The 24,448-nt window shown below is 34.7% G+C and overlaps 1 protein-coding gene across 1 annotated transcript in view; it reads left to right on the top strand.

Moving 5' to 3' along the window:
- LOC144449198 (ribosomal protein S6 kinase-related protein-like) overlaps nt 1-21,817 on the top strand; it is a 32,443-nt gene extending 10,626 nt beyond the window's left edge. Inside the window, exons 2-10 of the mRNA XM_078139704.1 lie at nt 1,445-1,636; nt 9,375-9,458; nt 12,905-12,973; nt 13,791-13,863; nt 17,230-17,378; nt 19,669-19,786; nt 20,635-20,837; nt 21,117-21,353; nt 21,773-21,817. Of these exons, the coding sequence (XP_077995830.1) occupies nt 1,445-1,636; nt 9,375-9,458; nt 12,905-12,973; nt 13,791-13,863; nt 17,230-17,378; nt 19,669-19,786; nt 20,635-20,837; nt 21,117-21,353; nt 21,773-21,817 (1,170 nt within the window). The remainder of the gene's footprint in view (nt 1-1,444; nt 1,637-9,374; nt 9,459-12,904; nt 12,974-13,790; nt 13,864-17,229; nt 17,379-19,668; nt 19,787-20,634; nt 20,838-21,116; nt 21,354-21,772) is intronic.
- Nucleotides 21,818-24,448: the final 2,631 nt, after the last annotated feature.

The following is a 24,448-nucleotide window of genomic DNA, read 5'->3' as shown; positions in this document are numbered from 1 at the left end:
AAGGTACATTTTATAGCATTTATATTATTCATATAACATGAAATTTGTCTGAAATCTTTTGCAACAAAATGGTAATGCTCAGTCTAAACTGAATGTCTTATTTATTAAATTATTTGAATAGTAAATGGAAAAACTGGGTTAGAAATATTAAGCACTGATTCCTCTATAACTGCCATGTGTACAGAAAATGTAATATTTGGTGAAATTATTAGTTCCATATAATTTAAACATAATTAGATTAGATAATCATTATTAATAATTCAATTATTTAAACCACATTGGAGTAGAAGTTAAAGAAGAATACTCACTCTAGCAAATAGATGTATTTTTGTAACCTCTTGGTTTTGAAGAATGATTTCATGATTTCATATCACATACATAAATTGCTGTGGGCTACAGTGCCTCATAGGTGTTAGCAGAGATGTTTATGCAATAGGTGAGCAATGAATATTCAAAATTCCAAAGTGCCTATTACCTTCAGTGAAAACATCATTAATATTGATTTTACACCAATTACAACATTTCTGCTGACTCCCATGTGGCCCAAAGATCCCAAAATCAGAGCCAACTTCAACTTTTCATTTCTCTTAATTTGAACATAGTGGTGAATGTAAAGCCATGAAATTACTCTCCCAAAACCTAAAGTTAATGAAAATACCTTCATTTCCTGGCTGGCATTCCCTTTTACAAACATTGGCCAGTAAATCATTCTATAAGTCTAGAAGGGGGAAAGGGGGGATCTTCAGATTTTGTTGTAGAATTGCTTGCAATACCAGTAAATTGCAGAAGGAAAAGATACATAGTCATAGTCAGTACATTGTGATTGATAGTGCATGTAGTCATTTCTCATTAAAAAAAGTAATTCTATTCACATCTTGGATACATCCAGACTGCCATGATGCAAATATTCTAAGTGCATGAGTGCTGGTAGTTTGATTCAATTTTCAGATTGTTGAAAGTATTCACTATAGGATTTTATATATGTTATTGATACTCCATATATAATGATCATTTGTGCAGTAAAATGGTAGTTTTGCCATTCAATGCAGTAGGTAAATTATAGCTCCATTTGCAATAATGTCTTTTATATGCCAATTTTTTTATTTTATACTCAAAATGAGTTATACTGGACACATTCTGTGCCAATGCCAAATTTATACTCAAAAATTAGTTATTTTTGACACAAATGTATGAACACACAAAATACTGGTTCACTTTCCATTGTGAGTCATAGTTTATTCAACTCAACTGAAATGAAGCCCACCATCAGTCATAGCAAGAATGTCTGTTTGTTAGGTAGTTTATCAAATCCTTAAATCATTATTGTGAAATAAAATGTAGTTTTGAAAAATTTACAAAATGTTATTTTCCAAGCTGAATATTTTTTCATATACTTTACTGTGCTAAGACAAAACGGTCTTACTTCTGTATCTTCTTTGCACAGCTTTCTCGTAGCATCAGTGAACCAGAAGCTTTTGAGCGCATCTGGTCCAGAACATCCCGACGAAGACCACGGTCATCAACTTTAACCAATCCCTATGCAGCATCACTTACCAAGTGGCCTGTACCCCAGGTAGAAGCTGTTTTTCTTCCTGAGTATGAAGTCAAACACTATATGGCAGAAACAGAATTTGAGGTGAGACAGTCAACTTTATTTCATAATTTACTCATCTTTCACTTCTTTTTTGTCTCAAATTTGATGAAGAATAATGAAGTTATCAAGGTAATTGCAAATTGCAATCCTTACAGGGAATCTAATTAGAAACCATTATTGTTCTAGACAAGTGTGCAGTGAATTCATTAAAACATATCTCCCAGTGTATTGATAGGTAAATAATAAGATTGGGAGGGGGGGGGGGGGGGGGGGGGGGTCATACCCAGTAGTTTCTTGTACCATGTATTAAATACAAGTAAAATGCTGGCAAACATCAAATAGATTTTACTTTCTACATATTCAAGATTTCAAGATATTTTCAGAATGACTGCGGTACATTGTATCTACCTTGATAATAAAAATGAAATACTTGATTATGTGTCTGTTACTGACAGGCAGATGCAATGTATTGCCTTGTTTGTATGTCAGGTACATGCTTTCTATGACTGAGAACAAGTGGGAGTTATGAAATATATCATTATAACCTTCTGCTTGCCAAGTTGTCATGCTTAAAGAAAAACTTAAAATTGTTGAAACACATAATGCCCAGTTAAGTGTGCAGTATAACCCATGACATAAACAGACTGTTGTGCATAATAAAATAGATTTATAGCTGACTTAGACTAGAGATAATATTAATCCCTCAGATTAGGGACTTGAAAACATGAGATAAGCCTGTAGTCTGCCAGTATAGATCAGATCTGAATGCAGAAAGACCAACTCATTTATCATATTTCAAAGAGACAAGGGGGAAACTTAAAGTAGTTATATGTGCCTCTGCTTTGTTAGCCCACAATGATGATAAAAAGCTACTGTATGCAATTTATGTGAGGCCTGGAACACAGTTGTTTATGTGCCATATATCTGTCAATAAAATTGTGGCTAAAAATCTAATTATACTGTGAAAAAAATCAAAATACATGAGAATTTAAAATCAGGTCATCTGCAGTGATAATCCTATTTAAGTAAGTCATAAATGCAGTATGCTCATGTTAGCATCATTCTTTTGGAAACTATAATGCTAAACTCACTTTGAGATGTACTTTTGAATGAGATTATATAGCACTGCAGGGTGTACGAAGTTCAGGTATTCACTTGACCAAATGAATAGATAGCTATACAGTCATCACATATACTTAATGTAATGAGATATCCATTGTCACTTCAGAAATTGGTGATTAAATAATCCTGTTTCAAACTAAGCCTAAATGAGCTCATCAGATTAACCTAAGACTGAGATTTCATGCTACTTGGATTCCCAACATTTGGTTTTATTCAGTGAATACATTTTGGGAGAATTTTTTTCAAAGCATATTTATAGGAGGTAGTACGTATAGTGATGGTTAATAACTTATGGTAAGTAGTGGAAAGGGAATGGGCAGTAGTGGAGATAGTGTAGTAATGGTTATGATAAGTAGTGGAAAGGGAATGGGCAGTAGTGGAGATAGTGTAGTAATGGTTATGGTGAGTAGTGGAAAGGGAATGGGCAGTAGTGGAGATAGTGTAGTAATGGTTATGGTAAGTAGTGGAAAGGGAATGGGCAGTAGTGGAGATAGTGTAGTAATGGTTATGGTAAGTAGTTGAATGGGAATGGGCAGTAGTGGAGATAGTGTAGTAATGGTTATGGTAAGTAGTTGAAAGGGAATGGGCAGTAGTAGAGATAGTGTAGTAATGGTTATGGTAAGTAGTTGAATGGGAATGGGCAGTAGTGGAGATAGTGTAGTAATCATAATGGTTATGGTAAGTAGTTGAAAGGGAATGGGCAGTAGTGGAGATAGTGTAGTAATGGTTATGGTAAGTAGTTGAAAGGGAATGGGCAGTAGTAGAGATATTGTAGTAATGGTTATGGTAAGTAGTTGAATGGGAATGGGCAGTAGTGGATATAGTGTAGTAGTGGTTATGGTAAGTAGTTGAAAGGGAGTGGGCAGTAGTGGAGATTGTGTAGTTGTAGTATTGGTTATGGTAAATAGTTGAAAGGAGGGGTGATAGTAGAGGTAGTATAGTGATGATTATGGTAAGTAGTTGAAAGAAGGGGTAATAGTGGAGATAGTATAGTATCTAGTTTTGATGAAGAAAATGGGAAGAAAACTTTGAACAACCAACAATAGCTTAGTATGCCCCAGCTGGACAGCTGTAATTATTCCATTTGAAAAATCTAATGAATCAGATTTAATCTTGAGGAAGGCATTTTAAATGTACAGACTGGAAAATTGAGTTTCTAAGACTGTTACCCTGGAAACAGATGATCAAGGTTTTTTCACAGCATCACACCTATTACGAACAGCCATTTGGATTCTGCAATTACATATAATGGGACCAAAATGTATATAATTACAGATTCTAAATTTGCCATGGTAACCATTCACCTTCTTTCTGTCTGAACTATTTTAACTCTGTAAAAAGTCTAACAAACCCATTTCCAGGGTATACCAGTAATTATACCAGACCATGGATGAATCTAGGGTTCACAGAGTTAAAATTATAAAATGTCTATCAACTCACTATTCTGTTAACTTCTATAACTGTTCTTCACAAACGCAATTTAAAAAGAATTTTGATTTGTTTTGAATTTAGCCAACCCATTCATGGTAACTCAGGTTAAAAAAATGAAGTGACACAAAAGGGAAAAGAAAATTGACAAGTCAACGTAGTCATGAGACTCGGTGCATTTTGCCTTGAGAATACATTAACTGACTTTAGAATGCATTAACTGACTTTTCAGGTAATTTTAAAAGATTAAAAAAAGTTAGGGAAAAAAACCAACAGATTATATTAGCATATTTTAAATTGATAAATTCTATTTCACTGATTTATTGAACAGTTATTAATCTCAAGAGTTATCAGACCATTTTACTCATTGATTCAGATATTGGAGGTCAAGAAGATAAATATTAAAATAACGAGAAAGAAATCCCAGAAGTCAAGAGAATATTTTGACTTGGATAATATTTACCTTTCATGACATTTCATATTAGGACAACCCTACTAGGTATTTATGTCTTCATGACATTTCAGAGTAGGGCACTGTGACCCTAGGTATTTATGTGTTCATGGCATTTCAGATTAGAGCAACCCTAGGTATTTATGTGTTCATGACATTTCAGATTAGAGAGCAACCCTAGGTATTTATGTGGTCATGACATTTCAGATTAGAGAGCAACCCTAGGTATTTATGTGGTCATGACATTTCAGATTAGGACCTAGGCATTTATGTGGTCATGGCATTTCAGATTAGAGAGCAACCCTAGGTATTTATGTGGTCATGACATTTCAGATTAGAGCAACCCTAGGTATTTATGTGGTCATGGCATTTCAGATTAGAGAGCAACCCTAGGTATTTATGTGGTCATGACATTTCAGATTAGAGAGCAACCCTAGGTATTTATGTGGTCATGACATTTCAGATTAGAGCAACCCTAGGTATTTATGTGGTCATGACATTTCAGATTAGGACCTAGGCATTTATGTGGTCATGGCATTTCAGATTAGAGAGCAACCCTAGGTATTTATGTGGTCATGACATTTCAGATTAGAGCAACCCTAGGTATTTATGTGGTCATGACATTTCAGATTAGGACCTAGGCATTTATGTGTTCATGGCATTTCAGATTTGGGCACTGTGACCCTAGGTATTTATGTGGTCATGACATTTCAGATTAGGACCTAGGTATTTATGTGGTCATGGCATTTCAGATTTGGGCAACCCTAGGTATTTATGTGTTCATGGCATTTCAGATTTGGGCAACCCTAGGTATTTATGTGGTCATGACATTTCAGATTAGGACCTAGGCATTTATGTGTTCATGGCATTTCAGATTTGGGCACTGTGACCCTAGGTATTTATGTGGTCATGGCATTTCAGATTAGGACCTAGGTATTTATGTGGTCATGGCATTTCAGATTTGGGCAACCCTAGGTATTTATGTGTTCATGGCATTTCAGATTTGGGCACTGTGACCCTAGGTATTTATGTGGTCATGGCATTTCAGATTAGGACCTAGGTATTTATGTGGTCATGGCATTTCAGATTTGGGCACTGTGACCCTAGGTATTTATGTGTTCATGGCATTTCAGATTAGGACCTAGGTATTTATGTGGTCATGGCATTTCAGATTTGGGCAACCCTAGGTATTTATGTGGTCATGGCATTTCAGATTAGGGCAACCCTAGGTATTTATGTGTTCATGGCATTTCAGATTAGGACCTAGGTATTTATGTGTTCATGGCATTTCAGATTAGGGCAACTCTAGGTATTTATGTGTTCATGACATTTCGGATTAGGGCAACTCTAGGTATGTATGTGTTCATGGCATTTCAGATTAGGGCAACTCTAGGTATTTATGTGTTCATGGCATTTCAGATTAGGGCAACCCTAGGTATTTATGTGTTCATGGCATTTCGGATTAGGGCAACTCTAGGTATGTATGTGTTCATGGCATTTCAGATTAGGGCAACTCTAGGTATTTATGTGTTCATGGCATTTCAGATTAGGGCAACTCTAGGTATGTATGTGTTCATGGCATTTCAGATTAGGGCAACTCTAGGTATTTATGTATTCATGGCATTTCAGATTAGGGCAACTCTAGGTATTTATGTGTTCATGGCATTTCAGATTAGGGCAACTCTAGGTATGTATGTGTTCATGGCATTTCGGATTAGGGCAACTCTAGGTATGTATGTGTTCATGGCATTTCAGATTAGGGCAACCCTAGGTATTTATGTGTTCATGGCATTTCAGATTAGGACCTAGGCATTTATGTGTTCATGGCATTTCAGATTAGGGCAACTCTAGGCATTTATGTGTTCATGGCATTTCAGATTAGGACCTAGGTATTTATGTGTTCATGGCATTTCAGATTAGGACCTAGGTATTTATGTGGTCATGGCATTTCAGATTAGGACCTAGGTATTTATGTGGTCATGGCATTTCAGATTAGGGCAACCCTAGGTATGTATGTGTTCATGGCATTTCAGACTAAGACAACCCTAGGTATTTATGTGTTCATGGCATTTCAGATTAGGACCTAGGTATTTATGTGTTTATGGCATTTCAGATTAGGGCAACCCTAGGTATTTATGTGGTCATGGCATTTCAGATTAGGACCTAGGTATGTATGTGTTCATGGCATTTCAGATTAGGGCAACTCTAGGTATTTATGTGTTCATGGCATTTCAGATTAGGACCTAGGTATTTATGTGTTCATGGCATTTCAGATTAGGGCAACCCTAGGTATTTATGTGTTCATGGCATTTCAGATTAGGGCAACCCTAGGTATTTATGTGTTCATGGCATTTCAGATTAGGGCAACCCTAGGTATTTATGTGTTCATGGCATTTCAGATTAGGACCTAGGCATTTATGTGTTCATGACATTTCAGATTAGGACCTAGGTATTTATGTGTTCATGGCATTTCAGATTAGGGCAACTCTAGGTATTTATGTGTTCATGGCATTTCAGATTAGGGCAACTCTAGGTATTTATGTGTTCATGGCATTTCAGATTAGGGCAACTCTAGGTATTTATGTGTTCATGGCATTTCAGATTAGGGCAACTCTAGGTATGTATGTGTTCATGGCATTTCGGATTAGGGCAACTCTAGGTATGTATGTGTTCATGGCATTTCAGATTAGGGCAACTCTAGGTATTTATGTGTTCATGGCATTTCAGACTAAGACAACCCTAGGTATGTATGTGTTCATGGCATTTCAGACTAAGATAACCCTAGGTATTTATGTGTTTCTATGTGTCGATCATCTTAATGTCTTTAATGTCCTTAGACATTGATAAGTTGAAAAAAAAAATGAGTATATGTGTACAAGTTGGTGATACTTACAATTCATAACCATTCATGTACTTCAAACAGTCTGGATAACTTACAGAAGGAAATTATGAATCATTGATTTATTAAAAGCTTCACATTTCAGCAATAAATACTTTTCATGGTGTTGCCATTTTATCATCAGTGGCATTATAATAACATTTTGTTGATCAAAGAAATATAAGGTCATTTGGTTCATGAGAAACATTAATACTAAGCTAAAAATAGCCACCCCTAACACTCTTTGAGAGTGCCTTAAACATGTTAAGAAGATGAAATGAAATAGGGCAAAATTGCACATGATTTGCCTGTGAATAATGAATGTTAATTACATAGGGGAAACATTGCTGTGAATGTAATGACTGTGGTTTGATTTATATAACAATTACAACAGTTACTGTTTGTAGTGTACTGACCATTACCTTCCAATCTCACTCTTAATTTGTCAGTTTTCTTGCTTTATGTCTCCATTCAATGCATGTAGTTAATCAGATGAACACCTACTTAAACATGATCAGTGAAATAGCTTTATAATTTTATGACAATGACGGTAGTGGCATGCCATAAACCAGATCTTAAAATTCATATTTCTTGTTTTATTTCCCTGTTGTATATCTGTAATATTTGATGTATGCTGATAGGTGCAAGACAGTCACATTGTAGCTATTAATGCACTTTATTTAGGATCTCTGTTCCACTGTAATTTTTTGTGCTCTTTATGTTGTAACTTTGTTTACTTTAATGTCATGAACTAGGAAATGATTGCAAGCATGTAAGTTTGTAGATTAAGTTTTTCATGTAATTATTTTAGCAGGATTCATATACAAATTACATACAAAAATTGAATTTAAATGAAAGATTTAAAGCTTTCACAGTATTTTAGAATGTTGAAAGCACATGATGTACTAGCCTGGAATCCATACAAATGGGGGTTTTGAATTCGTTACCGTTTGGAATTCATACAAATGGGGGTTTTGAATTTGTTACTACCTGGATTCTGGAATTCATACGAATGGGGTTTTTGAATTCATTACCGCCTGGAATCCATACAATGGATTTTTTGAATTCGTTACCATCTGGAATCCATACGAATAGGGGTTTTGAATTCGTTACTGTCTGGAATCCATAGGAATGGGGTTTTTGAATGTGTTACCATCTGGATTCATTACTGTCTAAAATCCATACAAATGGGGTTTTGAATGTGTTACCATCTGGATTCGTTACTGTCTTGAATCCATACAAATTGGTTTTGAATTTGTTACCATCTGGAATCAATACAAATGGGGGTTTTGAATGTGTTACCATCTGGATTTGTTACTGTCTGGAATCCATACGAATGGGGGTTTTGAATTCGTTACCGCCTGGAATCCATACGAATGGGGGTTTTGAATTCGTTACTGTCTGGATTCTAGGCTAATGATGTACAGACATTAAAAAAAAAACCACAACAACAACAACAACAACAACATGTACCCCGGAATGAAAACAAAATCACAAGACATAGTTTATCATTATGACATAAGTATGACGCCAAGAACCCAAGCTCACTACATTTAGACCTATAGCCAAGAACCTTATTGTTGTTCTACTATGTCTCAAGCTATCAAAACCAACAAGACTCTGGGCTACACTGTGCAATGAGATCCACTTTTATTTTCTAGACAAATTATGTAGTATACAAATGATTAGGTGGACAATTCTTGTACTCATACCATTGATAATCCATTGTAGGACCAGCTTCTTTCACACCTGTCTATTTTATGGTAGGTTTTACCAGATCTTTGTTTGCAAAGTATTCCATATCAACATCTGAGTAAACAGTTTTAGTATGTTATGTTTGACTATTTTGAATGTCAAGTACATGCTAGCAATTCAAGTGTCACTATTTGTATTTCTTTTAGATTCTGCACATGATTTCTAAGGGTGCCTTTGGGAGTGTCCTAAAAGTGCAAAAGATAGAAGATAAACAGTTTTATGCAATGAAGGTAAGTGTTCAGACAATTAGAGCAACCCCCTCCATCACCCACCCATCCAACACCTACCTTAAAATGTGATTGTCATAGCATTACTTTAACACATGGGTAACTTGTACACTGTACTGCTGCATCTCAACTGTGTAGTAATGTAAGTGTTTTCTCACTCCTTGAAAATATTACAAAATCTTTGGAACTGTTCTTTCAAAGTCGTGGAAAAATTGAATTTACCCTTTCTTGAAAAATAACAATTATGATATGGTCAACCATGAAAATGTGGCTAGAATGACAGTTCAGTTTGAGAAAAATGACATTTATTGACAACAAGAAGTAAAACATATGAAAAATGGTTTAATATTCCTTCAGATTTAAGCTATTTTACAACTATTTTAAATATGTAAAACTAGTAATGTATGTGCCCCAAGGAGTTGACGTAGTATAAATGGCTGTTTTAAATATGTGAAACCTGTAATGTATGTGCCCCATTGAGTTGAAGTATAAAGGGCTGTAAAATGACACTTGTGCTGCTATAGATCCATGCCAGGGGTAATAATTAAAGCACTTTGAGTATAAAGTGGGAAAGTGCTATATAAAAACCAACATTATTATTATTAATATTATTGTTAATGTAATACACATACAGTTGGTGGTTAAAAGATGGCGGCCATCATGTTATTTTTTAAGGTATCTTCAAAAGTCATAATGATCATAATATGGTATATCGATGGTGTAGAGATCACATTTAGTGTTTACATTGTGCTCATTTGATGCACTTATTTGTGTAAGGGACTTGTTTTTTAGATTGTATACTTCCCTTAGGATGTACATATGTAAGCAGAGGATGCATGATACTTTTATCATTACCAAATGTTGTGTTGTGTGATGTTGAGTTGATTTTGATTTTGACAATTCCATGTATTTCATTCCATATTTTTCATATCAGAAGATTGTTCTCAAAATATCCTAACAGTAGTCAAGTATTAGTCAGAATTAAACTGAGGGAGTTTTCTCTTTTTTTCACTTAATAGTTAATACATATCAAATTGGGGTGCCACGTACTTCCTTCCCAAAATGTTTTGACTATGCAAGTAGAAATTTTCATTTATAACTTACTATATAATTTTATATGAATCCAGAGGTCATGAACATTTATTCTTGAATAGCATATGTACATGTGCCAATTATTTTGGTTTTTAACTTTTGAAGGCTGAAAAGTGAGGTTGGGGAATTATAATTCCATCAACATTAAACAAATTCATTCAGGGATCGAGAGCAGAAAATTAAATGCACAAGACTGCATAATTCAGGAAACATTTGCTGAAAAAAAGTGTAAAAATGGAGAGAGTGGGTGGTTTTAGCAGTTTATTAAGTCTTTATTACCTTCACTACTCATTGATTTTGGTGTTGCAACAAATTACAGTATCAATGTATAAGATATGTAACTTTAGTTAAGAAAGAAGATTGATAGGGGTGAAAGGTAAATGACCTTTAGGTCACGTCAACCAGTAAATAGTTCTGACTGTGACAGATTACCATGGGTGCAAACACAGGTCAACTTTACTTATTTCATTACTTCATCATATACATATATATGCTGGTTGAAGGATTGTTCAATAACGTTGAACATTTTACATAAAAGATATTGAATTTCAAAAAAAAAATTATTGACTTTGCAATAGTGGTAATTATTGTTTAACATTTTTGTATTAATTAAAGATGCCGAATTTCATTGTAAAATCTGTTGATTTTGTTTCAAAGTCTGTATGTATGCATAGACCTGTTTGCTATACATAACTTTATATCTTGTATATCAATGTTTATCATTACTAAAATGTTAAGTGTTTTTGTTACACTATAGCTTTATATATCCATGTTGTGCTTCTATGATATAACATACTGTATTATTAAGTGAGAATACATTTAGGTATAGCATGGCTTCCAGGGTAGTTTGATTGCAAAGATAGATTGAGACAGAGACTGCGGACAAAGAGCAAGTCAGACAGAGAGACGCCCTTGGACAGACACAGACAGACAAAGCTGGACAGACAGACATGAGAGAGCGTGCATTCATTATTTCAAGATTTCAACAGAAAATTACATGTATTTGCATAAATAGCCAAAAGGACCCAAAACAGAAGTCGTATTAGAATGGATATATCATATAATATGATTTTATACTAGATTTGATCTATCAAGTCTACAAATTTCAGCTTTTTAGTCATTTCTAAGAAGAACTATTTATAGAATATATCCCTATTATTTCCAAACGAAAGCCTGTAATCTTTGAATTATATGATTACTTACAAATTATAATGAATTCAATTTACAGAGTTTTGATTTCGTTAATGTTGGCTTCCATCTTAATGAATGGAAGGAAGTCACATGGTCTACCTTTGTGATGACATCCAGAATTTTCAGTGTGTTGAGATTTCTTTTTATCAATAATTCAAAGAGTAATTTCTATAATATATGTTAAAGTATGATTTGTTGACAAATGTATAACAGAATTTCCATCAAATCTAAGATAATGTGATTAGTGATCATTAAATTTGTAAGTTATATACAGAGAAATGGACTTAATTCTTGATAAAATAATATTTGTATACGTAATATATTGTCCCAAGTGTTGGGAGGACATTTTTATATCCTTTGAATTTGAAACAATATGGATGACTTTCTCAAAATAAATTTCTATTTTACCATGTACCAATAATAGACGGTTGTCATTATTTCCTGGGGAGAACACATCAGATTGCACAGTGGTACAGTAGGAGCACTTTCCTATAAAAATATTTCTTTTCATTATGATAATTATTTTCTTGTAACAACATTCAATTGATCCATTCAATCATGTATGTGTGTATGCACACATATAGACTTTCTTTTTGTTTGTCTCTGTCTATCTGTGTATCTAGTTTAGTTTAGTTTAGTTTAGTTTAGTTTATTTTGGAGAGAGTTACTACAAATGTTTACTCTCACTCATTTTTCACCAAACATCACATGGAATGATTACAACTGTGGAAGACTTACTCATTACAAAGTTGATGGAGTTTAAAGGTCTCCAAATTGTCCACTGTCACAACTGTTTATAATTTACATTTTAGGTAAAATTGTTAGTTAACTTTAATACTGATTCAGCTAATAAGGTCAATCTTCCAAAAGACTGATCAATCCAGTGAAATGTACAAAGACAAAACTAAATAAGATACCGGTACCGGTACATCATAAAATGAAACATAAATATTACAAGTCTACTGAAAAAAATGCAATCACCTGAAAGTTATAGACTATACTTATAACATATATTGTCAATCAATAGTTTGCCATGAACTATTTGGTGGCCACAAGGCAGTCAACAAACAATGATCTGAATGTCACTACATCTGTCAGTGAAGTGAAGTGAGGCATTTATTTTAAATTTATGGTTATTGGTTAATAGCTTTTATTTTCACTTTTAGGTTGTCTCAAAATCAGAAGTTATAAAGACTGATATTGTCAAGCAGTGCAAACAGGAAGCACTTATACAGGTCAGAAGGTTGTCTTCATTTTTGTAACTTTCTTAATCATTCTGAGGACATAGGTATGCTGATAATGATGATATGGTTACCATGTTATATGTCACACAGTTACCCAGAATAAATCGACTGAATCTGATTCATCATTTATTATTTATGTTCATTAATGTGACATTTTATAACTGCATATGCCAACCAGTTTTCAGTCACGATCCTTTCTCAATGAAGTGTAACTTTTAAAGTAAAATATGATGCAGAATTGGTTGTCTGATGTACCATGTTTGCTAAGACATAACTTTTAAATGTGGTAAAAGTTATAAAACATTAATGTTAAAAGTACAAAATTAAATTAATGTATATATGACCAGATAATGGACTCTGTGTGTGTGTGTGTGTGTGTGTGTGTGTGTGCACGTGTGTGCACATGTGTATGTGTGTGTGTGTGTGTGTGTGTGTGTGTGTGTGTGTGTGTGTGTGTGTGTGTGTGTGCATGTGTGTGCATGTATGCATATGCACATATATGCATGTGTGACTATGTAAGCTGGAACATGTAAATCATTGTACATGTGTGGTATATATTTCTGTATCCAGTTGGAAGGTAGTAATACGAGTATGTGCTTCATATTAAGCATTATATTGTCAATGATAATAAAAACATCCATGCATCCACCCACCCATCACAAACACATGTTAACTCAAGATAAGGGTGTACTAAATGTCATTTCCTTCCTGTGCCATGGTATATAATACAATACTTGGTGTTAAATGAATAACTTGGTGATAACATCTCCTTCTCTGTCTATTCCGATATCTTGCTTATTATAAATAGTCAGTATTATGCAGTCATCCCTTCCTGGTTAAGGCACATGAAACTTGGCAAACCAGAACACATCTTTACTTGGGTAAGTATAGTGTATATCCACAGAATATATAGATCATCCTTAGATGTATATAATAATATCTCTGCTGTAATTACAGTTTGAACCACATTTAAACTGAATGCCTTCCATAAGGGTATAGTCTTGCAATTTCATGATTTGTGCAAGAAATTTAGCTCTATATCTGTGATTTTTCAAGTCCCAATGAAAGTTAGTTGTCAAAAATGTTGTTCAAATGCCCACCTCCTATTCTCAGCACAGGAAAGCTTTCCATCCTCGACTTCACTTGGCTTTCGTGATCCCCTACATATGCGGGATATGTACACCTGTTCCCGTGGCAAATAATAAACAAAATTCAAACCCACATTGCTATAATTATGCATCAGAAAGTTTACATACTTCATGGTAAGCATCATAACAGTTTGACAACTTTAATACAGTGAAGTGATATGGTATGCCCTACTTTGTCACTGGGTAAAGTGTATACATTCCTGTTTCGACCGACAGATGTACTATCTGCTCCAAATCCTCTAAGTTTCTGCTTCCAACTTTCATCAACTTTCTCACATATAGTTTTTGTCGCACTAACACCACCATCAGCATGTGCGTGTTGAACTTCGTTTTGTCCCACTAAATTCACCACGAGTTTACAAGTCGGTTTGTCTACTCATCGCATTTAGACTATTTCACACTCCTGCACAGCTCTATCAGTGTTGCCGTCAATCAAAATAGAAATATATTTAGCTTCATTTCTTATATCATTAGGGGCAACATCAAAAGTTCAATATAATATATCTAACTTAATTACTTAAGTTAGATCCCAGACCCCCCACCCCCCATCTAACTTAACTGACCTAAAATTGAAAATTGTTTCAGACTCATACTGTATACTTCCACTTTCAAACAACATACCAATATACTACTGAATTATATTAAATAAAAACAGAAAACCATTTAACCGCGTACTCCTGATAAATCGGACCGAGTGTACGCAGTGTTATAGGTAAAAGCAGCCTTGAAATCATACTAAATTTGCCAAGTATGACGTTAAATCGTTTTTGACGGTTGAGAAATTAATTTGGCCAAAACCCCCCCCACCCCCAAACTAAAGCAATTAAGTTTTTTTGTAAACATCGATCTTTTGACGTCGCCCCTTAGCTAAGTCATTCTCGATTTGTCCAGTAATTGTTCCGATCATCTTTGAGCATTTGTGAGTGTTATCATAGATTGGATTTAATCACTATGGGAAAATTGTAAAGATTTTGTTGAGTGGCATGCCCTCACTACACTAATTATATAGAGGTCAATGTATAGGTCACCAGTATCGATACATTGTTGCGAACCCACACAATGGACTGCTGAATAGAAATATCGATTTTTACATAGGCAGTGAACAACAGTATTGAATTGAAGGTCAACCGTTTTCTTCATAGGCTTGGTCTATTTTCCATATTTTGACCACATACATTTCAGTATAAATTATAGATTATTACACTTGATAAATAAATGTGTATTTATTTCCTGAGATACCGAGCTAGATAAACGATTACAAGCCTTGCAACAAACAGCGTTAGTTTGTTATCGGGAGAAATCAGAAAAGAAAACGGTAAAAAACAGTAAAAAGGAGATGGTTTGAGGTCAATATAATACTTTCTAAACTTCTAATCGAAAATCTAAAAAGATATGATTTCTCTTTATTCATTTGTGCATTAGTGTGTGAAATTTCAAAATGATAAGTCCATATTTGATGAAATTGAAACGATATGATAAATATTTCACCTGTTTGTGAACTCCGCACCCATTGTAAAGCTTTGAAAAATGCTATTTTGTTATCACTTATCACCGTAGGCCAAGAAAAAAAAAAGCATTTTCCGATGAGTTTGCGTCACTTAAATGCCCCGCCACGATCTTCTTTTTTCTCGTGTTTGTCCAGCCAATGCAGACTGCAGATCCAAGGGAAAACACAAAATAACTCTCCCTACATTAATTGCTACTTCAGGGAAGACAACTGCAGAACTAATCATGAACAATTAACAAAAAAAATTGCGTCGTCACACCACTTTAGGCAACGTTTCCTGACCAGAAACAACAACTTTCTTTTTTGTGGCCACCGCGTCTAATTACTGAAAATATGCCAATAACTTATTAAAACTAAAAGCTAAATCAGGGCAGATGCACTTTGTATCACAAATGTATGTACCAAGTTATAATGAATTTGAAGCGTGCATTCTTGAGATATAGCCTAATTACCGAAAACCAGTAATTATGTAAATTGTACATTAATATTCATGGAATGTTTACCAAAATCTAATTGGTTCTTGCCATTAACCTATGGAACATATGCTGAATTTCATTTCAATTGAGCCAGCCGTTTTGGAGAAAACGATGACACAGACAGACAGACAGACAGACAGAATTTTCACCCCTAAAGGTATCTCCTTCCTTACGGAAGGAAAAAAGGAAGAAATAAATCAACTTACTGTGATTGTAAAGAAAATAAAATGTTCTTGAACCCTGTTTAGATTGGACTGTCCATATTTCACACACTCTCTGCGATTCCTAGCCCAGGGACTTTGCTGTCGGTCTCCACTTACGGTACAATATGTCAATTCACTCTTCGAGTGAACATCATTGTCAAGCCACTGCTAGCCAACATGGTGATAATTTCATTTTTACCTCCTGCAAGGGAAGGTTATAGTATGGTACTGTCTCTGTGTATCTATGTGTGTGTGTGTGTGTGTGTGTGTGTGTGTGTGTCTGTCTGTCTGTCTGTCTGTCTGTCTGTCTGTCTGTCTGTCAGTCTGTGTGTGTGTGTCATGATTTTTCTCAAAAACAGCTGGCTAAATTCAACTTGAATTAAATGTGATACACACCTTGTTTAGGGCAGTTCCTAAAACTGCTTAGGTTTTGGTAAAACATCCTAAGAACATTAATGAGGGAGGTATTTGCATAAATAACAATTTTCAGTAATTAGGCAATATATTAATGCAATTTTGAATAATTTTGTAAAGTAATTTTTAGCAAATCTCAGCATGCTGATTCATGTTTAATATAATTTCCTTATACTTCTAATTGTCATGAAACCAAAAGACTGTTACACAGCTAATTCCTAATTTGGTACATAATTGGTTTTAAAGAGCATAAATTCTGATTCTAACTTATTACATGTATGCACATTTGTTAAATAACCATGTAGTGTCGTATTAGTTTAGTGTTTTATATATATTTATAATTATCTATTATTTTTGTTTTTGTTGTTTCTGTATGTTGTTTTTGACTCTAGATGATGTCTTTTTTACATTAATTCATGTCAAATAAAATATATTACACTATACTATTATTTTTTTGCTTACAAAATGTGTTATTGCAATTATTATGATTTTTTTTCAGTCTTTGATTATCTGGATCATGGTGATCTATTTACACTATGGACAATAGAAGGCCATTTCACTGAAGATACTGTCAGAATCTATGCAGCAGAGTTAGCATTAGCTTTAGACTTTCTACATGCATCGGGGTGTGTCTACCGAGATCTTAAGGTATATATAGTCTTACACTTTCTACATGCATCAGGGTGTGTCTACCAAGATCTTAAGGTATATATAGTCTTACACTTTCTACATGCATCAGGGTGTGTCTACCAAGATCTTAAGGTATATATAGTCTTACACTTTCTACATACATCAGGGTGTGTCTACCAAGATCTTAAGGTATATATAGTCTTACACTTTCTACATGCATCAGGGTGTGTCTACCAAGAACTGAAGGTATATATAGTCTTATACTTTCTACATGCATCAGGGTGTGTCTACCAAGAACTGAAGGTATATATAGTCTTACACTTTCTACATGCATCAGGGTGTGTCTACCGAGATCTTAAGGTATATATAGTCTTACACTTTCTACATGCATCGAGGTGTGTCTACCAAGAACTGAAGGTATATATAGTCTTACACTTTCTACATGCATCAGGGTGTGTCTACCAAGAACTGAAGGTATATATAGTCTTACACTTTCTACATGCATCAGGGTGTGTCTACCAAGAACTGAAGGTATATATAGTCTTATACTTTCTACATGCATCAGGGTGTGTCTACCAAGAACTTAAGGACTTAGGTATATATAGTCTTACACTTTCTTCATGCATCAGGGTGTGTCTACCAAGAACTGAAGGTATATATAGACTTATACTTTCTACATGCATCGGGGTGTGTCTACCAAGAACTGAAGGTATATATAGTCTTACACTTTCTACATGCATCGGGGTGTGTCTACCGAGATCTTAAGGTATAGTCTTAGACTTTCTACATGCATCGGGGTGTGTCTACCGAGAACTTAAGGTATATAGTCTTACACTTTCTTCATGCATTGGGGTGTGTCTACCGAGATCTTATTAAGGTAAATATAGTCTTACACTTTCTACATGCATCAGGGTGTGTCTACCGAGATCTTAAGGTATATATTCTTACACTTTCTACATGCATCGGGGTGTGTCTACCGAGATCTTAAGGTATATATAGTCTTACACTTTCTTCATGCATCGGGGTGTGTCTACTGAGATCTTAAGGTATATAGTCTTACACTTTCTACATGCATCGGGGTGTGTCTACCGAGAACTTAAGGACTTAGGTATATATAGTCTTACACTTTCTACATGCATCGAGGTGTGTCTACCAAGAACTTAAGGTATATATAGTCTTACACTTTCTTCATGCATCAGGGTGTGTCTACCAAGAACTTAAGGTATATATAGTCTTACACTTTCTACATGCATCAGGGTGTGTCTACCAAGAACTTAAGGTATATATAGTCTTACACTTTCTACATGCATCAGGGTGTGTCTACCAAGAACTTAAGGTATATATAGTCTTACACTTTCTTCATGCATCAGGGTGTGTCTACCAAGAACTTAAGGTATATATAGTCTTACACTTTCTACATGCATCGGGGTGTGTCTACCGAGATCTTAAGGTATATAGTCTTAGACTTTCTACATGCATCGGGGTGTGTCTACCAAGAACTTAAGGTATATATAGTCTTACACTTTCTTCATGCATCGGGGTGTGTCTACCGAGATCTTAAGGTATATAGTCTTAGACTTTCTACATGCATTGGGGTGTGTCTACCAAGAACTGAAGGTATATATAGTCTTACACTTTCTACATGCATCAGGGTGTGTCTACCGAGATCTTAAGGTATATAGTCTTAGACTTTCTACATGCATTGGGGTGTGTCTACCGAGATCTTAAGGTATATAGTCTTAGACTTTCTACATGCATTGGGGTGTGTCTACCGAGATCTTAAGGTATATATAGTCTTACACTTTCTTCATGCATCGGGGTGTGTCTACCGAGATCTTAAGGTATATAGTCTTAGACTTTCTACATGCATTGGGGTGTGTCTACCAAGAACTGAAGGTATATATAGTCTTACACTTTCTACATGCATCGGGGTGTGTCTACCGAGATCTTAAGGTATATAGTCTTACACTTTCTTCATGCATTGGGGTGTGTCTACCGAGATCTTATTAAGGTAAATAATATATTGTCTTAGACTTTCTATATGCATCAGGGTATGTCTACCAAGATCCTTTAGACTAAAATTTCTACATATATCAGGAACTTTGTTGTTTAGTGATCAGTTTTAATTTAAAATGTTCAATAAATCATATATGTTAGTCTGTTTATAGTGAATTGACTGCAAATAGTTTTGGGAAAGTCACACTATAGTTGACCATGAAAACTTTCAGAATGTGACATGAATTTCTGGAAATCTGAATGACTTTTTAACATTATGAACCCCTGAGCGTGATTTTGTGTTTTTTCATAGATGGAAAATGTTCTGCTAGATGAAGAAGGTCATGTGAAACTGACAGACTTTGGGTTGGCTAGATGGTTGACAAGAGGTTACAGAGCCAGAACTATATGTGGGACTATGCTATACATGGGTAGGTTCATTACTTTGGTTATAAGATGGTTGAATAGGGGTTACAGAACCAAAACTATATATTCTATACATGGATAAGTTCATTACTTTGGGTTGGCTAGATGATTGACAAGGGGTTACAGTGCCAGAACTATTTATGCTATACATGGATAGGTTCATTACTGGAATGATATTCTGTGTCTTCATGTCTTAGTTTTGTATTAGTACCCTATGCTTTGTACAGCTAAATTTAACATGTGTAGGTAGGTCATTCTGTGGGCTAAACGATATAGTGAAGAATATTCCGTTTACACAATAATTGTGTCTTTTCTCGGTTCATTCTTATAAGTCTGTCTGCATATTGTATGGTGTATGTTAGTTAGCATTGCCAGAAAGATGTCGACAGATAGTGGTATGGGTTTGAGGGAGGGTAAGTTAGTTTGGACTGCCAGAAAGATGACAGATGGTGGTGTGGGTTTGAGGGAGGGTAAGTTAGTTACATTTATAGGACTGTGAGAAAGATGTCGACAGATAGTGGTATGGGGTTGAGGGAGGGTAAGTTAGTTTGGACTGCCAGAAAGATGACAGATGGTGGTGTGGGTTTGAGGGAGGGTAAGTTAGTTACATTTATAGGACTGTGAGAAAGATGTCGACAGATAGTGGTGTGGGGTTGAGGGAGGGTAAGTTATTTATCCCTGCCAGAAAGATGACGGATAGTGGTGTGGATTTGTGGGAGGGCAATTTACCTCTGTTGGCAATGCTGGTCAATATTAATATATTTGTTTTGATTATTTGGTGGTCCCTGTTTTATTGTCAAAATGTACACCCAATGCACACAGGGTACTGATCAGTTTGTTTGTTTATTTTCAGCACCTGAAGCCCTAAACCCAGAACAGCCTTACAGCTATGGTGTTGACTGGTGGTCCCTTGGTATTGTCATGTATGCCATGCTAACTGGTTCCTTCCCAGTAGAAGGTGGTAACAGTCATCTGGATATGTATGACAGTATAATGGCATGTAATTATGACATGCCAAATTTTATCAGTATTGCTGCAAAGAATGTAATTAAAGCTGTAAGTAGTATGTTGTGACTGTCAGCTTTGTATTTATTTTTTTATCTTTTTTTTTGCCATGTTATGTCAAATAAATAAATGCATGAACATTTTCTACCGTTTGAAACACCCATTCACATAAATTTTATATATTTTACAAATTTGTGCATATGCAGCCGAACTGGGACAAATTGTTTCTTGTGTTTTATTGAAAATAATCAACTTTAAGTACATATAATTGTAGGATCTATGACATATCAGGTATGTATACAAACTTTTTAAAAATTTCTGTTGTCTCAGCTTCTTGCCAAAGATACAAGTAGAAGACTACAGAATTTAGATGTGTTCAAACGACAAGATTTCTTTCAAAGACTTTCCTTTGATGATGTGTTGGATAAAAGAATACCTCCAAGGTCTACACTGGCCAGAATAGGAAGTGGAAGACGTTTCAAATCCATGCCTGACATTGGGAAAAGTTTAACAGACAAAAATGCATTGAATCGACATTCTGTAGGTCCAAGTGTAGAAGAAAGCATGGTAAGTGGTAATACTTTGAACCCATAGTAACTTCTGTGTTGGTTTCACCCACCCTACAAAGTACTACAGTTTGCTTTTGAGGAAGTTTTCAATCACTGTGAACCAGTCTGTTTTCCTGTTAATGTAGTAGACAAGTATTCTGATCTATTAAAAATAAGTGTCAATGCCACAAGTGTTCCTTGGTGAGGACAAAAGTCAGTGAAAGCTATCAGAGTTCCCTAGCGACTTTACCTGGATTCCCAAACAAATTATGGTACAATGGAAATTGCAAACTTACCAACTGATTTCTCTCTCACCAAGTCAGTTTCTGGAGTTCCCAAACCTCAACAAATGTACTGTGTTTGAAATATTATATAAAATCCCGGTACTCTTAAATATTACATATACCTCAGTACTCTTATTTTTTTATCTCTCCACAGGTGACAAACTTTGATTGGGTGAATCCATCCTTCACAGATTTATGACAACAACCTGTACAGTGTGGGTAAACTGATCAAAATATCATTTACTTGACACATCATCAACTCAATTATGATAAACTGAAGTTTAGTTTGTTGAAATTCATCATAGTGTATATTTGTCAGTCGTAGTACATTGTAATTCACAGTGTGATAGTCACTGCCAGTTGGATAAAAAGTATTACTAAGTTATTTGATTAATGTAAACTCAAAATTTGATATTGCATAATATTATCTAGTTGATACGTTGTTCAAAATTGTATAATGTTGGAGCTGAAGAGACGTACCGTGAAATCATGTGTGTGTTAAAGTTGTATAGTGTGGGAGCTGAAGAGACAGCTAGTGAAATCATGTGTTGGAAAAAATACGATATTTAATAATTGGACATTCAATCAACACATTCAAATTCACTGAGAACAAAAACAAACTCAAAACATGAGTTAATGTTTGACAATGTCCATCAACTTTGATCATAGAGCTAAGTAGAATGACGATACTAGTTGTTGTTTATAGCTCAGTATTCACACTTGGTAATTTCCCTCGTGTCCTTGCAGTCTGTGTATGATACTGTTATGTACAGACACTGTTATGTGCAGATAGTGCTATGTGCAGACAGTTATGTGTAGACACTGTTATGTACAGACACTGTTATGTGCAGATAGTGTTATGTGCAGACACTTATGTGCAGACACTTATGTACAGACACTGTTATATATATACATACACTGTTATGTGTAGTCACTGTTGTGTGCAGACACTGTTATGTGCAGACACTTATGTACAGACACTGTTATGTGCAGATAGTGCTATGTGCAGATACTTATGTGCAGACACTGTTATGTGCAGACACTGTTATGTGCAGATACTGTTATGTGCAGACACTTTATGTGCATCTGATGTCTTTTACATGTACACAACTTGTACTCATTTGCATAAGAAATATCCTAAATTAGATAGACTTAAGACAGTGCATAACTTTGATACAAATAAGTTGTAGAAAATATCTAGAAAGAAAGAAAAATTAATATTATATTTAACATTGTGATACAAAAAAGTTTATTGTACTCTTGAACTCAGTGCCTGTAAATGCAGTCATATCAAGTTTTTGATACATCTAGTAGTTTGTGCCTGCAAGGTGTCTTGTTCTAGTCACTATAGTGTATCTGATTTGTCAATTAGGGACATAATAGCTATCAAGGATAACATAGTTACTCGATCGTCCTAACTCTGTGATTACTGATAAGTGATTCATATATCATAGTCATGGTCTCTTTAGTGAATATTCGTGAATATTGATACATAAATATGAGATTAGCACTTCCGATAATTTGTATTATAACAAACAGAAACACCAAATCTCTGAGTCATTAATTTTGTTTTGAATGTGAAACAAGGTATCCATTGGAACAATAATGTACTATTCCAAGACTTGTGCAATTACTTCACGTACAATTTATATAGAAATCTGTCTATTTAAATTAAAATTGTAACTTAGACATGGTTTATACTTACTGGAACTGTAAAGTACCTTGTATTTATAGATGCCTATGTGAGGCAATGTGTCCCACACATTGCAAGTGAAAGCAACCATTTTTCAATCTCATGGTTTCAGACATGCACCTTTAAACCTCCACTAGCTGTAAGAGGGACATTTTTTCATCAAATAAACCAAGACATATTCATAAAAATGATCAATTACATGTACTTATAAAAAGATAGTGTATCTGTTAATTAGTGGTTAGTACAGTCTATTGATAGTGTAGTGGTTAGCAGCCACCAGTATAGTCTGTAGATAGTGTAGTGGTTAGTATAGTCTGCAGGTAGTGTAGTGGTTAGTTTAGTCTGTAGGTAGTGTTGTGGTTAGTTTAGTCTGTATATAGTGTAGTGGTTAGTATAGTCTGTAAATAGTGTTGTGGTTAGTTTAAATCTTGTCAATGAACAAATGTTAAAGGTTTTGAATCTGTCACCATGTTCAAACTGTACAGTTGTAACTGGAGTATAATTTTTCAATCAGACAACCATGTTAAAATATCAATAATTAGACATTGTAAATGTTTAAATCAGCATGAGTACAGAAACAGGTTAAAATCGTGATCACTGTTGAGGGTGCTGATTTTTGAATGTGGACCCAAAAATATATTTTTTGATTTGATTTATCATGTATACGGCTACAAAAGATGATGTTTAACTCACAGGTGATGCAATACTGTTCACGGTGTATGATATTACAAGTAAGTTACTGTACCCAAACAAACATTTTTAATAAAAAAATTTCCAGTTGTAGCCAGTGCAGCTTTAAAGCCAACATTCATGTCATTTAATTTTCTGTGCAATTCTTAGCAGACATTCAGAAAGCAGGGCATTTTCATTAAGTCCATCCGTGAGTCGATAGGGCTCATAATACTTAACAAATTAGATTTATTTCAAATCTCTGAAAACTCGCAAGTGGTATTATATTAACATGTGGATTGTTTTTGTACAATAGCATTAGTCTAAGAGGTTTATCAAGTTGATATGTATGTATTACTTGTATTGTGAGATACATTAAAACTTTAAATCGTTTGATAATTATCATGTTATTTTTTTAAAGTGTAATCTTTGAATTGATAGCGATATTGGACCAGAAATGTTCTACTT

This window comes from Glandiceps talaboti, chromosome 18 (assembly GCF_964340395.1).
Source record: "Glandiceps talaboti chromosome 18, keGlaTala1.1, whole genome shotgun sequence".
NCBI lineage: Eukaryota > Metazoa > Hemichordata > Enteropneusta > Spengelidae > Glandiceps > Glandiceps talaboti.
This window is presented reverse-complemented; position numbering and strand designations above follow the sequence as displayed.